Source organism: Schistocerca gregaria, chromosome 9 (genome assembly GCF_023897955.1).
Source record: "Schistocerca gregaria isolate iqSchGreg1 chromosome 9, iqSchGreg1.2, whole genome shotgun sequence".
NCBI lineage: Eukaryota > Metazoa > Arthropoda > Insecta > Orthoptera > Acrididae > Schistocerca > Schistocerca gregaria.
This window is the reverse complement of record NC_064928.1, coordinates 158,849,596-158,864,652: the sequence shown is the minus strand read 5'-3', so window position 1 is coordinate 158,864,652 and position 15,057 is coordinate 158,849,596. Positions and strand designations below refer to the sequence as shown.

General features: G+C 37.8%; 1 protein-coding gene across 3 annotated transcripts in view; it reads right to left on the bottom strand.

Annotated features, from left to right (window-relative positions):
- Positions 1 to 12,550, bottom strand: part of LOC126292131 (zinc finger protein 668-like) — a 66,204-nt gene extending 53,654 nt beyond the window's left edge. For 2 of the 3 annotated variants that reach the window (XM_049985964.1, XM_049985966.1), the window contains exons 1-2: positions 12,161 to 12,550; positions 11,822 to 11,884 (exon numbers count right to left, since the gene is read on the bottom strand). Coding sequence is in view for 1 of the 3 variants with exons in the window: in XM_049985966.1 (XP_049841923.1) it covers positions 11,822 to 11,842 (21 nt within the window). In the remaining 2 variants the exon portion in view is untranslated. The remainder of the gene's footprint in view (positions 1 to 11,821; positions 11,885 to 12,160) is intronic. The other variant, XM_049985965.1, reaches the window with a different exon arrangement.
- Positions 12,551 to 15,057: the final 2,507 nt, after the last annotated feature.

Below are 15,057 nucleotides of genomic sequence, written 5' to 3'. Positions count from 1 at the left end.
ATTGTTGTTTTGAATGGCACTATCACAGCACAGGCCTACACTGATGTTTTAAGCAGCTTCTTGCTTCCCACTGTTGAAGAGTAATTTGGGGATGGCGATTACAACTTTCAACACGATCGAGCACCTGTTCATAATGCATGGCCTATGACGGGGTGGTTACACAAGAATAACATCCCTGTAATGGACTGCGTGCACAGAGTCCTGACCTGAATCCTATAGAACACCTTTGGGATGTTTTTGACTGCCAACTTCATGCCAGGCCTAACCGACCAACATCGATACCTTTCCTCCGTGAAGAATGGGCCGCCATTCCCCAAGAAATCTCCCAGAACCTAACTGAACATATGCCTGCAAGAGTGGAAGCTGTCATCAAGGCTAAGGGGCGGCCAACACCACTGTGAATTCCAGAATTACCGATGGAGGGTGCCACGAACTTTTAAGTCATTTTCAGCCAGGTGTCCGGATACTTTTGATTGCATAGTGTATAAAACAATGAAAAGACAGGGTACCTTAAATCTTCTGACAAGTGTCGGATCTTTCTTACAAGACAATGGCAGTGAGTTCTTGTATTTCCTCACATTTTACAAAAACATTGGCAATCCCTTTTACAAGTTCTTTACAAAATTTAAACATTTCTTGAAGTGCCAAGATCTGGTTCTCATAGGTCTTCTGGAGACTAGCTTTTATGACAGCTAACTTTTTTGTACCAGACACCATCAACACACATTCTTCCCATGGCATGATGCAAAAAAGTGCCATTCTGCATGAAGTCGACAGTCTTCTTTGTGAGAGGAGAAGTTAAAAAAAAATTTTGTTTGTATATTTGCTCGCAGCACCATTGCAGAAGTAGATCTGTTTGTTTATACAAGAGTGGTGCTGTTTTATGTAGTTTCTTAACTGCAACTGAAAAGCATGCACTGCTGTCACATTGTGGTCAATGTAGTCTCCTATGAAACAAAAACTGTGGATCTTTAGGTTACCTTGATCTTTATATTAGAACACAAATGGATGAGCTGTGGCCTGTTTGTTTACCCCATGGTGCCCTTGTACTTGATCTTGAATTATAATTGAATTTTATTTGATCCCATACGGTTACATGGCGTACAGTGAATGTGCATGTAATATAGGACATGTCAAAAAATGCAAAAACCCTCCATTATCACATACTTCCTAACTATTCTAACATCTTGAACAACAAAGGAATAGTTTTCGAAAAAGTTGGCAAGAACTAAGCATTCATCAACTGCCAAAGTTTGCTTTTAGCTTTTAGCAGAAATTTACCCTGAGCTTTGACAGTAAAATAACGCATTTTCAGATTTTCAGGGTTAGGTACCAACACTTCAAAAAAACTCTTCTTGTCGTTTTGTAATTGTCACAATTTCCGTTCTGCCATGTGTAACCCATTGCTTTTATTCTATACTGTCAGGCATCAAACTGTCTTCTTCTGATTCTACAAATATGTCAAGTAAAGCCTGTTTGTCTGGACAATCTTGACATTTCCCCATGATCATACAACTATAACTGTCAATATTGCAAACCAAAACTTCCAAAAGGTCTTTGTAGTCAACTCTAAGATAGGTCCAATATTTTCACCAACTTTATATTCTGGTGATACAAACAAACATAAACATTATGGGTGCTAGATACCCCAGCAACAATACACTATGTCAGTATCAACTCACAAAATTTCGACCTTTCAACTTTAATGTCACAATTTTCTTTTTTGAATTCTCAGTGAACAGTTCATTTAAATTTCACAATATTTATCTTTTTTATCTCTGCTTCTTAGTACCATTTTCTTCCACAGAAACACAATCTTTTTTTTGCCAGGCATCAAATGGCTGTTATTGTCATCTTCATAAAACCTAATAACTTTTTCAATCCTGATTGCATCTATGACATTAGATGCAGTTTTCTTTTGTAACACTGGTGAAACTCCCTGCAGTTTTACTTACTAACTGCACTGTTAATTTGAGCAATGTTCTAACTTATTAAATGTCACTAACTTTTGCTCAACTCCAAGAATTTGGTAGTAAACTGGTAATATTAACTTTGTTCTCTTTGTTTGAAATATGACATTTCGTTTTTAGCTTTTCTATCAAATCATTATATTCGCTCAGAGAATTTTTAGAACTTCCATCTGGTTTCATGCAACTTTCTTTTGACAACAGTTGCCACTTTTTCAATTTTTGCAATCAATGCGAAAGTACTTTTTTCTTCACTTAGTTTTCTTGTTTTACTGGTGGGTGATGCACCTAGGATTTCACAAGGTAAACCTACTTTTTTCATAGTTTCTCTTGAGTCACAAAATTCTTTATCTAAACTATCACCACCCCCTCCTTCGTTACTGACAAATATCTTTGAATAACATGTTGGATACAATGACTTTCTGTTATTTTATTGATAAAAAGGCTTTTATTTTCAAAATAATGACAAAATGTTATTTCTCTCAGAACTTCTGTTATAGGCTTTTTATGTTTCTTGAAAGGGTCCAAGCAAGACAGGCTAAAAAGGTTTTGAAATTTCTTTAAGTATTTAAATTCACTGTACTTGAAAGTTGAGTTAACCTCTGAGCTAACTCGTAAATAAAACACTCTTTCTTCTTCACTGTAATCTTTAAATAAAGCAATGTCTTAAGGAAACACTCCATACACACTTTTATGGCAGGCTTTATTAATAGGAACACCTGTAGAACACTGAGACTCCACTGTTAAACTGCACACTTCAAGAGCTCATTGTTAACAGATGTTGCTGAAGGGGAAAGACAATGCACAGACTTGTACCATCTTGTTACAGAGTTGCAGGTGCTATCCGCAAGCCTGCAGAGGACTGTTTCAATAAATAATCATTCATTACTTTAGTTTCATGTATTTTTTCATGTGTTTAAAGTATATAATTGATATACTTTTTTTCATTAGTCCCATCGAATCTCGAAGTTTTACTTTATACTGAAGTTTGATAACGTAAAGGTCTATTAAGTGTGCAATTTTCAGATTTTTATCTGCACCCCCCCCCCCCCCCAAAAAAAGATGCAAAGATGGAAAAAAGTGTAAGCTTCTCACCATTGATACTCTACAAAAGCAACTATACTGCGTAGAGCAAAGCACAAAAAAAAATTTTAAGGCTGAGGAATTACCCCTTGTTTGGAAAAATACTGTTCAAAAATGAGTTTTTTAATTTGTAACAAATAACTTTGAGCCATCAAAATATATTAAGGAATAAATGCAGTTAGGTGATCATGGTTTTAATTTATAGTCCAGTGTGTACTGAACTAAATACTTCTTATTTGTAAGGTCTGGGGCAACCTATTATTGAATAATTTAAAAAAACCACACATGCTTGTAAATGCAAAAAAACTAATTGCAGGCTGAAACAAAAATGGTCAGTTTATAAATTAAAAACAATAAAAAATTTTTTAATGTTTTTGAGCCCACTAAACATTAGGGAATTCACCCAACAAATATGAAATTTTTCTGACATGGTCGAGCAACCAATTATTTTTTTCCTGGATCACTTTGTATGGAATGACCTGGATGTAAAGAGTCCATGTAACATCACTCTCATTAGACCGATGATGACACACACAGCCCTAATACATCTGTGTGGCCTGCAGGCCATACAGAACAAGGTCCTACAAATAATATGAGAGACTGCATAATATACATACAACACTGAAGTGCACAATGGATTCCACTTTGAGACCTTTGTGGAGGTATTTGAGAAACTCACGACATAACTGGATAGAAAGTTGAGACATTCGAACCACCCCTTCATCTTCAATCTGGGGAACTACAATCGTAACCACAGGCGGAAGCCTAAAAGGCCAAGAACACTTTTCTTTAGGGATTGGTAAACGTCTACGAGGAGCTTAAACTGGGCATGCAGACGATGCAATATGGTGTAGTCGTCTTATCACAGAAAATCTGACTTGCACCGCCAGCTGCGCTTAGTTTATCACCTGGCTTTGACAGAAAAGTCAAACACACCTAAATGCAAACAAAATCCACATAACTTTCTACACCATTTTATAATCAAACTGACCTCTCTAGTGATGACCTTGGGACTCAAAAAACCTGCAGAGAAAAATTCACAGATTTTTTGATCCTCTTTGGAGTCAGATATCTCAGGAAGAAAAAATTCAAAGGAACTACAACTTGGCACACTTGTTGACAATGCCTGGGATGCGATTCTATTGGCATATCTTCCTGCTTAGTCAATTATTTTTGATTATACTCAATCACAAACAGGGCATTGAATTTAAAATCACAATAAATGGGCCAAGTTCAGTATAAAATGATAATTGGATCCTTTTATCACCAACAAGCCTCATCTCCTGATGTAGCTGAAAACTTTAGAGAAAATCTCAGTTCACTTGTCTGTAAGTTCCCCAATCATCTGTAATCATCAGTTAATATTTTAATCATCCAACAATTAAATGGGAACATTACAGTTTTGTTAGTGGTGGGTCGAAATAAGACATCCTGTGAAACTCTGAAAACTAACTAGGACAGAGAAGCCCACTCATGATAGAAATATACTGCCTCTAATGGCAACAAATAGACCTGACTTCTTTGAGGATGTCCACATCAAAATGACCATGACATGGTTGTAGCGACAATGACTGGCACAGCACAAAGGACAATTAAAATAAGCAAAGAGATACATATGTTCCGCAAATTAGATAAAATATCACTAGCGTCGCATCTCAATGAGGAATTTGAAACTTTCAGCACAAGGGAGGAGCATGTAGAGCAATTCTGGATCAAATTTAAAACAATAGTTGACAATGCACTGGGTAGATATGTACCCAATAGAACAGTTCATAATGGGAGGAACTTCCCTGGTATAAAGTCACTGTAGAGAAACTTCTAAAGAAACAGATATTACATCATAAACAAAGCATAGGGGTACAGATAGAGCAATGCTGTAAGAAACGCATTTGGCCACCACGACAGCAATGCATAATGCCTTCAATGACTACTGTAGAAAATATTATCATGATATTTCACAGAACCAAAAGAAATTCTGGTCATACATAAAGGCTGTTAGTGGCACCACAGTTACTTTAGGTCCCTAGAAAATGAGACAGGAACTGAAATTGAGGGTAGCACAGCAAAAGCTGAAATGCTCAACTCCATTTTCAAACGTTCATTTACAGAGGAAACCCACAAGAGTTGTCACAGTTTAAACCTCATACCACTGAAAAGATGGATGAAATAAGTATTAGTGTTAGTGGTGTTAAGAAATAGCTGAAAACATTAAAATTGAACACAGCTCCAGTGCCCAATGGAATCCCTGTCAGATTCTATACTGAATTTTCAGCTGACTTAGCCCCTCTTCTAACTATAATCTGTTGTAGTTCACTCAACAAAAAACTGTGCCCAGTTCTTCGACAAAGGCACAAGTCAAACCCACCTACAAGAAGAGCAGTAGAAGTGATTCACAAAACTATCATCCAATATCCTTGACATCAATTTTTTGTAGAAACTTAGAACATATTCTGAGCATAACATAATGAGGTATGTAGAACAGACTTCCCTTCTCCATGCCAGTGGCCATGTGAAATTCAATTCGCACTTTCCTCATGACATACTGCAAGCTTTGGATCAGGGCAACCAGGTAGATGCAGTATTTCTTGATTTCCAAAAAGCATTTGACTCAGTACCACACCTACACTTATTGTCAAAAGTACGATCACAGAGGGTGCCATTAACTGTGGTGCCACTAACAGCCTTCATGTATTACCAGAATTTCTTTTGGTTCGGTGAAATATCATGTGATAATATTTTCTACAGTAGTCATTGAAGGCATCGTGTGTTGCTGTGTTGATGGCCAAATGCGTTTCATTCAGCATCACTCTATCTGTACCCCTATGCTTTGTTTTATACCTATTATGAAGTAATCTCTGTTTCTTTAGAAGTTTCTCTACAGTGACTTTATAACATGGAGGTTCCTCCCAATGTGAACTGTTCTACTGAGTACATATCTATCCAGTGCATTGTCAACTATTCTTTTAAACTTGAGCCAGAATTTGTGAGTTCATTGAGGCCTTTTTCGTAGAGAGGACATAGCATGTTATCTTGGATGGAGAGCCATAGTCAGATGTAGAAGTAACTTCAGGTGTGCCCCAGGTTAGTCTGTTGCTGTTCATGTTCTACATTAACGACCCTGCAGACAATATTAATAGTAAAACCAGGCTTTTTTTCAGATGATGCAGTTGTCTACAATGAAGTACTATCTCAAAGAGGCTGCATAAGTATTGAGCCAGATCTTGATAAGATTTCAACAAGGTGCAAGAGATCGGCAACTTGCTCTAAATATTTGGAAATGTAAAATTTTGCACTTTTACAAAATGAAAAAAAATTAATATTGTATGACTATAATACCAATGAGTCACTGTTGGAATCAACTCAAAAAAATACCTGGCGTTGACACTTTGTAGGGATATGAAATGGAATGATCACACAGATTCAGTCATGGGTAAAGTAGGTGGTAGACTTCAGTTTACTGGTAGAAGACTGGGGAAGTGCAATCAGTCTACAAAGAATATTGCTTACAAATCACTTGTGTGACTGGTTCGAGAATATTGCTCAAGTGTGTGGGACTCGTACCAGGGAGGACTAGCAGGGAATGTTGAACGTATGCAAAGAAGGGCAGCAATAATGGACACATGTTTGTTTAATCCATGGGAGAGTGTCACAGAGATACTGAAGAAACTGAATTGGCAGTCTCTTGAAGATAGATGTAAACTATTCGGAGAAAGTTTCTTAACACTGTTTCAAGAATCTGCTTTAAATGATTGCTCTAGGAATATGCAACAACCCCCTACATATTGCTCACACAGGGATCGTGTGGATAATATTAGAATAATTACAGCATACACAGAGACACTGAGACAATCATTCTTCCCATGTTCAATGCATGAATGGAACGTGAAGAAACCATGATAACCGATACACTAAGGTGTACCCTCTGCTATGCATTTCACACTGGTTTGCAGAGTGTAAGGTTCAAACTCTGGAATTTGCTTGCTTTCACCACACCTTTGTCAAAGAGCTTCTCGAACATAGGGCCGCAGTTTCCAACATATTGGGTATTATGAGCTCAAATGAATATGTGAACCTATGATAAATTTAAACAAAATCAGAAATGGAAGAGTGGGAAACATTTGAAAAATGTGATCATTTGGGATGGAATGATCCACTAACATTTTTCAAAACTGACAAATGATGATCGCCAACAGAAAAAGTTATTTTCGTAATCAATATCGCCACCAGAAAAAGTTTATTTTTGTAATGAATCAGCTGTAAGCTACTCTTTGGATGCATGTTTCTTCATTTATGTATATGTATTATGAAATGGATGAACGTAGTGTACCTGTATGCTGGGCCAATAATAAACATCATTATCATGTTCGCGGTACATGCTGGTTGGGTGTTGATGGGCCCTCCCTTGGAGATATGGTGCAAGCCATGGAGAAGCACTGGCTGTGAAAATGCGAAGGAGGCAACATGTGGATAAAAGAAAACTTATTATATACTTACACAGTTGAAATCTGTTAAATAAGTCAGACCATTTAAGAACTTAGACTTCACCAGTGCACTCATGATATCCTGAATAATGAAGGAACTATGCAATGCACGGGTAACGTAAAAAAGTATACTACATGATACAATGTTTATGAGAAGCACTGTATTTTGAGAATTGGATGTTGGATTTATACTCTTAACTTCCAGCAGCAACTGTAAAACTTTGAGAAATTGAGTTCAATCAGAAGATATGGGCAAATGTACGGAAATAATAAGGCAAGCATGATTGACTAATAGGAAGTCTTAGCTCCTGATCAGTCATTACTTCACCACCTGATATCACGGTTAAGCGCAAGCAGAATATCGTACCCAAAACCACTACCTTCCAAAATCTTCTTGACAACCACCTCCTTGACAGTACCACATTAAAGCACATACAGAACCAGGTCCACGGACAGAGACCTGCATCCATTGAACCCGATAGAAAACTAATCCCGTCGTGGAGGTGATAGAACAACTTTTTATGATGGTCACCACACAAGTGAAGGCATGGAGGGGCTCCATTGCTGTGTGCGTGCAAGTGAGAGTTGCACAGTGGAAATGGATGGATCACAAGAGATAAGAAAACGAAAGGAAAGGAAGATTGGGTTTAACATCACATTGACATCATGATCATTAGAGACAGAGAATAAGGTCGGAGAGTGGCAAGGGTAGGGAAGGAAATCAGCCATACCCTTTCAAAGGAACCATCCCACCATTTGCCTTGATGTCATTTAGTAAAATCATAGAAAACCTAAAGCTGGATGGCTGGACACAGATTTGAACTGTCATCCCTCCAAATGCAAGCCAAGTGTGCTGAGATAAGAAAAGACAAGAGACCACGATCTAATGGAAGGTAGGTAGACGGCATTAAAAAAACAATGCTGTAACAAGATGTATGTGAATACTTAAAAAGATTGTAATGCACGGAAAAGTGTAGAAAAGAAATTTATCCAGCAGAGATAGTCAAATGGCTGATGTGTATAAATCACCATTCCACAGAGGAAAGCATCATGAGGAAATGTACCTGCTTTAGATAATGTAAATGCCTGTCTGGTGATCATTCTTTCTCTGTTCCTTACTGACAATAGAAGTCCTGTGAAAAAGATGACAAGCATTTCTGGCTATTGCTTCACATACTGTATTTTACAGTTTTAGCAGACCCTGCTGGTCAACTTCATGAGCCTACCTTGGCAATCCAGGAAACTATATCATCTCTAACGTTGACTTAGTAACATACAATTCCTGTAAGATATCTGTAACTGATTTCCCAAATTAGTTGAAATCTGTATTCAAGCCTAAGTACAAACTCACTCAGTTCTCTATGTTTACTCAGTCTGAAAGTTTAAATGTTCTCAATATTGATGTAATCTACCTACACTTAAATGCCCTTGAATACACAGCTTAACATAAAAATATGTTAAATGCCTGGGGACTTTTGGCCAACAGAGTACATGAAAAGCAAAAAAGCGAACAAATAAAATGATTCATCAGGTTCGTCTACCAAATATTGATGAGCAAGCATGTAATAACTAACCAAATGTGCTATCAACAAAACTCATTTACTCTTCAATAACAGAAGTTAGCTTACTCTTGCAGTAAAGTTTCCTTTCTATCTAATATAGGGATAGAAGGAGAAATTTCAGTGAAAATACAGTCATTGCTTTCCTCTCAGACAAAACAATGACAATGAACAATGTGCAATAACACAGCATTTGGTTTACTACATACAAATACACCAATCACTTTTCTTAAACTCTCTCAACAAGGCTCACAGCAGTGAACGGACTATTATGTGTCACAACACGTGACCAAAACTGTGTAATTAAGTGATGTAGGATCATAGAAGAATGAATATAATAGTCACATGGTATTACTTGCTACAAGTCAGAGACTAATTACAGCATGCACTGAGGCTTTTATGTAATTACTCTTTCCTGCTCCATATATGAATGGAACAAAATGTCACCATACCCTTCTCTGTGTTTTTTGTACACGATAGCTGTAGATGTTTGGAATGAGATCTCTCTGCACTGCTGGTACTTCCATTTAAGAGGAACAAGTATGCACAGTAACAAGAAAAGTAATTCAAACAAATGACAAGTTTACATGCATCCCAATTTTCTGCATCATGAGCTGAAAGTGATCATTAAAATTGGGAATGTTAGTGAGTCACATGTTGCAAACATAACTCTCTCTCCAACTCTATACTAATAAGTAATTTAATGCCAAATGTGATGATGGTATCATTTACATGTACCAATTAAAGCGTCAATTATTTATTTTATGCAATTTAACCATTACACAAATGTGTATAACCAGATGCACGAGTTTTCAGTTTTACTGAAATTCCAGCATGATTTATGCCTACCGTTTACTGACACTGTCTACTGCCTCGGTGATCTACTAGTTATCACCAGTATCTACTAATGGGAAGTTCTCGAGTCTAATCTCCGACCATAACGGGTGTTTCCAAGTTGGGGAGTTCTCCAAAGGGGTCCACTCAGTCAATTCCAAATGAGAAGCTGCCTCACAAGTTTAGCATTGAAAGCAATAAACACAAGCCTCTCAAATGGTGTCAGAATGCAAGATGTATAGCAGTCTAGAATCCACATGTCATCAGTGTAGTGTTACCGATAATGCAGCTAACCCTAAGCTATGTGGCAACTGAACATTATATGGATTTCACCTTACATTATTTTGTTATTAACTTGTTGACTGTCGCGAATCCACTAGTGGTGGATCTGTAACCCGCCATGTCCGCCAGTGGTCCCACACATGTCAACGTATTTATATTAGAACACCAATCAATCCTGCTATGCAAGTTGTAAATGGAGGCAGACACCGAGAAATTCTTCAAGCTTGTTTTTAACTCTACTTTTAATAGTTTCTGAACTTTTCATGCTTTCTGACAAATTACTAACAACAGAAAGAGAGAGAGAGAGAGAGAGCGAGAGAGAGAGAGAGAGAGAGAGAGAGAGAGAGAGAGAGAGAGAGAGAGAGAGAGAGTGTGTGTGTGTGTGTGTGTGTGTGTGTGTGTGTGTGTGTGTGTGTGTGTGTGTGTGTGTGTGTCAGGTTTTTAAAAGTTATAATTCCATGACAATATGGCTGTCGACCTGTTTTTGTTTTGTGTCCTTTTATATTTTATGCACAGGTTACTCGAAAGCCTTTACGCTGATTCTGAGCTGCAAGTACTTTCTACAAAAGAAAAAGTGAGGACCTTAAGATGATATGGTGAGAAACTCCATGCCATTACTTCTGTCAAATGACAGTTGATACCTTAACATTATATAAATAAACATTCTAGCACCCAATGCACTGATGCAAGATAATTTATAATGTTTATAATTTAATTTCATTGTGGAAAATAAAAACCTTAATACTAACAAGTCATGATCAGTTTTAAAGTGCATAATTTTGGTTCATTATTAATTATGTTCAGAACATTCATCATAAACTTCTGGGAGGAATGACAGAAAAAACAACACAACAACATGCTGTAACATCAGTGTTATTATTCAGTGTGACCCTTTCCCATACAATTCCAGGTCGCTTTCTCTTTCTGACATTCACACTGAACTCTTTACTTTGAAACAATGTACCATTATCTGACATAAAGTGAAACGGCACTTAGAACAGAGCTAAGAAAGTTGTCATGTCACTGACTGGATGAATCATCAAGGTGGATATCTGCAGTCTTTGCAGAGCTACAGAATGATGCACAATCAAGTTCGAACTACACATATCAAAATGAGCATACAGCTCCCAGAAATGTGACATAACAGTATCTATTTATTACAACAAACTTCAATTCATTCCACTGAAAGTAACATGATTACAACCCCACTCAGCTTGTAGGGCTAATAACGATAGTATGTCCAGTACGTGGGAGTACATAGGCTCTAAGTTCAGATTTCAAAGGGACAAGGGAATTTTTCTAGAGCTCATCAGTGTGGACACCAACGACAATTGATAGGTTCTCACTAACTAAATTTTTAACAACTCTTGTATCTTACAAGATGAAAACAACGATTAAAACTAAATATGAAAGGGGCTTACACAAACTTAACTGCTCAGATTATAAAGCAATGGAAAGACAATTACACAGATCATGGTAGTTGTTATGATTTACAACAAATATCTGTTCTTTAGTTAGAAGATACGCAAAATTTAACAGATATTACTGAAGTGTTGCAGTGCAATCACACATTAGACTATATCCTCCACCGTTATTTGAACATGGAGTAACTTACTCTTTTTACAGGCGATGCCATTGTACATAGCGCGTTCGTTTGCAGCCTCAAACTTTGAGTTATCTGGAAACAACAAGGCATCCATCAGACTATGACGCGTTTTCGCTAACTTAAAGTTCCTTAAAATGTAAAGGTATGTTTCTTATGCTATGGAATAAGATACATTTGTTGCGTTTTCCACTCATTTTCGAGAGCAATACAACTATACAGGTTATGTCTTGTAATATAAGTATAAAGATTCTTCGTCTTAGCTGCATTAGTAAAACTGTCATCTTCACAAAAACTGAACAAAAACACGACACAAAAATATATGTATATAGAAACGTCGAGCATTCACACCTGCGGCCAGTCATTTCTTTTCCATTACTGAGACCAACACACATTTCAGGGTCAAAGTTATCAAGTCATTTTAATAAAACTTTCCTTTATCAATTATTGACCGACAAGAATGTAATAACCTGTTGCGTTATCCAACAATGCTTTCAACGAAACTCGTTTGTACTTCGAAAGCAGAAGTAACATACTTTTGCAGCATAGCCAACATAACCTGCAAAAAAGACATCTGGTGAAAAAAAGAACGAAACGAAGCTAGTGGAAAATGGTTGCGGAAAAGTTAGATTGTCCGAGAATTCTCCCATTTGTCCTCTTCGGATGTCCTTACTGTTTCGTGTATGGAAATGAGTGAAAATGCGTAGCATTGTCGCTGTACACTATTCCTCAAAGTGTCATTTTGTGTAATTCATAACTCGAGTTATTTCTAGTGCATTTTGGTAGAACGGTCTCTCAGATCCGGTTTTACGGTCATTTATTGCACTATTGCGACATATGCCATCACACTATAGTGGAATATAGTTCTTTGGATAATTCTCAAAGCCGGAATCATTCATAGAGCTGAAAATTGTGTTCCAGTATAAGAACGCTTGCACACAGTAGACGCCGTAACAAAATTTGACAGCAGTGTTCGTACTTTCATGCTCGCTTAATCTCAGGTTAATATGGGTAACAGGAACATACCGCAAGGAATTTGTCACTCGGTTCTCGGAATGTCGTGTTATTTAGGGTGTGCGCAGAAATTTTTCCAGGCGGGATTAAAAAATTGCCATTTTTTGTATGTCTTGGCCAATTTCGTGATATGTCAAGCCGTAAGAACTAAATTATATTGATGGCACAAAAAACTCTCCATATACAGAGAATTGAATTGATGGCTATAGCGCAATAGAAAAATATTTAGTACTCAAGATTTGTCGGGAAAGGGGGGGGGGGGGGGGGAGGCGGCGGCAAGTGCTCCCCTTGCCCGCCCCCTTGAGGACACCTACATCTGCACCTACACTCTGCAAACCACGTGAAGTACATGGCAGAGGGTACATCCCACTGTCCCAGTTGCTAGGGTTTCATCCCGTTCCATTTTCATATGGAACATGGGAAGAATGATTGATTGTGCATGCTGTAATTATTGTAATCTTATCCTTATGATCCCATGAACAACAAGTGTCCCAACTCACTTCCCTGAGGCACTCCCAAAGTTACTTCTACGTCTGACAATGACTCTCCATCCAAAATAACATGGTGCATCCTCCCTATCAAAAAGTCCTCAGTCCAGTCAGAAATTTCACTTGAGGCCCCATATCATCATACTTTTGACAATAAGCATAGATACGGTAATGAGTCAAACGCTTTTTTGAAATCAAGAAATACTGCTTCTATCTGGTTGCCTTGTTCCAAAGCTTACGGTATGTCATGTGAGAAAAGTGCTAGTGTGAGAAAAGTCTGTGCTGGGTTTCACATGATAAGTGTTTTTGGAATCCATGCTGGTTGGCATGAAGGAGGTCATTCTGTTCTAGATACCTCTTTATGTTATAAGTTTCTGCAACTAATCAATGTCAAGGATACTTGTAGGTGGGTGTGACCTGCTTTCTTTTTTTTTTTTTCCAGGATCTGAGCACATTTGTTTGTTTGAGGTATCTATGATATAGTTAGAAGAGGAGCTAGCTCAGCTGAAAATTCGGTATATAATCTGATTAGGATTCCAAGCTCATCTCTCCAGTGAAATGAGGATTAAATTGGGGAAATTCTTCTGGAAAGGAACATTTTAAAACAGGATTTTGCTTTGGTACCCTCAATACCAGTTCCTGTCTCTTTCACTAGGGATCTGACGCTAACTGGGGTGTCACTAACAACCTTTACAACAACCAGAATTTCTTTGGATTCTGTGAAAGATCATTTGACAATTAGTTGCTACGGTAGTCACTGAAGACTTCACACATCGCTCTCTTGACAGCCAAATGCACTTCATTCAGGATCTCCCTATATACAGCCCTCTGCTTTGTTTCACACCTATTATGCAGTAATCTCTGTTTCTTTATAGAAGTTTCTTAATAGCAATGTATACCATGGAGGATCCCTCACATATGAACTGTTCTACTGGGCACATATCTATCCAGTGCCTGGTCAGTTACTCTTTTAGGCCTGAGCGAGACTTCTTCTACATCCACCTGACATGTGCTGAAAGTTTCAAGTTCCTCATTGAGAAATGACACAACTGATTTTTTAAATCTAGTTTACTGAACACACACACACACACACACACTTATATATATATATATATATATATATATATATATATATATATATATATATATATATATATATATATATATATATAATAGAAAGAAACTTCCACATGGGAAAAATATATTAAAAACAAAGATTCCAAGACTTACCAAGCGGGAAAACGCCGGCAGACAGGCACAAGAACAAAACACACAAACTCACACACAGAATTACTAGCTTTCGCAACCGATGGTTGCTTCTTCAGGAAGGAGAGGGAAAGACGAAAGGATGTGGGTTTTAAGGGAGAGGGTAAGGAGTCATTCCAATCCCAGGAGCGGAAAGACTTCCCTTAGGGGGAAAAAAAGGACAGGTGTACACTCGCGCACACACACACACGCACACATATCCATCCGCACATACACAGACACAAGCAGACATATTTAGGCAAAGAGTAAGGGCAGAGATGTCAGTCGAGGCGGAAGTACAGAGGCAAAGAAGTTGTTGAAAGACAGGTGAAGTATGAGCGGCGGCAACTTGAAATTAGCGGAGGTTGAGGCCTGGCGGATATCGAGAAGAGAGGATATACTGAAGGGCGAGTTCCCATCTCCGGAGTTCGGATAGGTTGGTGTTGGTGGGAAGTATCCAGATAACTCGGACGGTGTAACACTGTGCCAAGATGTGCTGGC